Here is a 2,500-nt window from a genome sequence, read left to right on the forward strand (position 1 = left end):
AATAACAGACACCAACGTTAGCGATGGAGCTAACAGTCAGAGTCTAATAACAGACACCTACGTTAGCGATGGAGCTAACAGTCAGAGTCTAATAACAAACACCAACGTTAGCGATGGAGCTAACAGTCAGAGTCTAATAACAAACACCAACGTTAGCGGTGAGCTAAGCAGCTAGCATCCATGCTAGGTCCACTGTTCTCTCAGGCTAACCTTGCGTCCGTCTCATGGACATCAGGACTTTTGTGCGTCGAGCTTCTTAATAACGACAGAATGCTCGTGGCGTCCCCGACCAGGTGAGTTTGGCGAGGTGTGTCGTGGTCGTCTGAGGGTCCCGGGCAGGAAGGAGAACTACGTGGCGATCAAGACGCTGAAGGGCGGCTACACGGACAAGCAGAGGCGGGACTTCCTGTCGGAGGCGTCCATCATGGGTCAGTTCCAGCACCCGAACATCATCCACCTGGAGGGCGTCATCACCACGTCGTGCCCCGTCATGATCCTCACCGAGTTCATGGAGAACGGGGCGCTGGACAGCTTCCTGAGGGTCAGAGCGCCCGTCTGTCTCTCTGCACCCGTCTGTCTGCTCCCGTCTGTCTGTCTGCACGCTCCTGTCTGTCTGCTCCCGTCTGTCTGTCTGCACCCGTCTGTCTGCACGCTCCTGTCTGTCTGCTCCTGTCTGTCTGCACCCGTCTGTCTGCACGCTCCTGTCTGTCTGCACCCGTCTGTCTGCACGCTCCTGTCTGTCTGCTCCTGTCTGTCTGCACCTGTCTGTCTGCTCCTGTCTGTCTGTCTGCACCCGTCTGTCTGTCTGCACCCGTCTGTCTGCTCCTGTCTGTCTGTCTGCACCTGTCTGTCTGCTCCCGTCTGTCTGCACCTGTCTGTCTCTCACCTGTCTGTCTGCTCCCGTCTGTCTGCACCTGTCTGTCTGTCTCACCTGTCTGTCTGTTTCTCACCTGTCTGTCTCTCACCTGTCTGTCTCTCACCTGTCTGTCTCTCACCTGTCTGTCTGTCTGCACCTGTCTGTCTCTCACCTGTCTGTCTCTCACCTGTCTGTCTCTCACCTGTCTGTCTCTCACCTGTCTGTCTCTCCAGATGAATGACGGACAGTTCACCACCATCCAGCTGGTGGGGATGTTGCGTGGAATCGCAGCAGGGATGAAATATCTGTCAGACATGAGCTTCGTCCACCGAGACCTGGCCGCCCGCAACATCCTGGTCAACTCCAACCTGGTGTGCAAGGTGACACGCCCGCCCGCCCGTCACCTGCCTGTCTGTCTGTCACCTGCCCGTCTGTCTGTCTGCCCACCTGTCTGTCTCTCTGCCTCCTCAGGTGTCAGACTTCGGTCTCAGCAGGTTCCTGACGGAGAACTCGTCCGACCCGACGTACACCAGCTCTCTGGTCAGTCCGCTAACAGCTAACGAGTTAGCATCACCCAGAATCCTCTCTCCTGCTTCCTGTTCATATCTGTCTGTCTGTCCTCAGGGCGGCAAGATCCCCATCCGCTGGACGGCTCCTGAAGCCATCGCCTACAGGTGAGCATCGGTGCTGCGGGCTGGAGCCGGGGGGGGGGGGGGGGGGGCTCCCACGCTGCTTCCTGTTCATGTTCACTCTGCTGTCTCACAGGAAGTTCACGTCAGCCAGCGACGCGTGGAGCTACGGCATCGTCATGTGGGAAGTGATGTCGTACGGAGAGCGCCCGTACTGGGACATGAGCAACCAGGACGTGAGTCGACCTTTCACCTTTTCAACGGTTCGATCACCTCGAACACGCGCTTCAACCGCTCCCTCTCCGTCAGGTGATCAACGCCATCGAGCAGGACTACCGGCTGCCCCCGCCGCCGGACTGCCCCGCCTCCCTGCACTCGCTCATGCTGGACTGTTGGCAGAAGGAGAGAGCCAATCGGCCGAGGTTCTGCGATGTGGTGGCAGCGCTCGATAGGCTGATACGAAACCCCGCCTCCCTGAAGGTGACGCACCCGGAGGCACGCAGGTGAGCTAACGATACCCACGACATGCTAATGTTAGCTTGCTAGCTAGTCATTACACCTGGTGAAGGAGGGAGCGTTTGATTGGCAGGTGGGGGTCACAGGTCAGAGGTTGCCATGGAGACGGGATGGCAGCCCTGAACCATCACCGTGGCGACCAGGAAACAGTCTGTCAGGGATGTTCTTCTGTTCTGACCCACAATCCTTTGCAGCAGCTATGAGCCGGAGGGTGAAAGGTCAGGGCGGGTCAGTGTGGGTGGGGCTTGGGAGGGCGGGTCAGTGTGGGCGGGGCTTGTGTGATTGTTGTTTACATGAGCAGAACGGGTCACATTCCTCAGAATGAAGAAATATACTGTGTGTGTGTGTGTGTGTGTGTGTGTGTGTGTGTGTGTGTGTGTGTCTCTCTCTCTCTCTCTCTGCCTGTGTGTGTGTGTGTGTGTGTGTGTGTGTGTGTCTCTCTCTCTCTGCCTGTGTGTGTGTCTGTGTGTGTCTCTCTCTGCCTGTGTGTGTGTGTCTC

General features: G+C 57.5%; 1 protein-coding gene across 1 annotated transcript in view; it reads left to right on the forward strand.

Annotated features, from left to right (window-relative positions):
• Window positions 1-2,500, forward strand: part of ephb4b (eph receptor B4b) — a 14,771-nt gene that overhangs the window by 10,121 nt on the left and 2,150 nt on the right. The window contains 6 exon segments of the mRNA XM_083937078.1: window positions 294-541; window positions 1,090-1,236; window positions 1,328-1,396; window positions 1,481-1,530; window positions 1,622-1,721; window positions 1,795-1,988. Coding sequence (XP_083793204.1) covers window positions 294-541; window positions 1,090-1,236; window positions 1,328-1,396; window positions 1,481-1,530; window positions 1,622-1,721; window positions 1,795-1,988 — 808 coding nt within the window.

The sequence above is a fragment of the Echiichthys vipera genome (genome assembly GCF_963691815.1).
Source record: "Echiichthys vipera genome assembly, chromosome: 22".
Lineage (NCBI taxonomy): Eukaryota > Metazoa > Chordata > Actinopteri > Perciformes > Trachinidae > Echiichthys > Echiichthys vipera.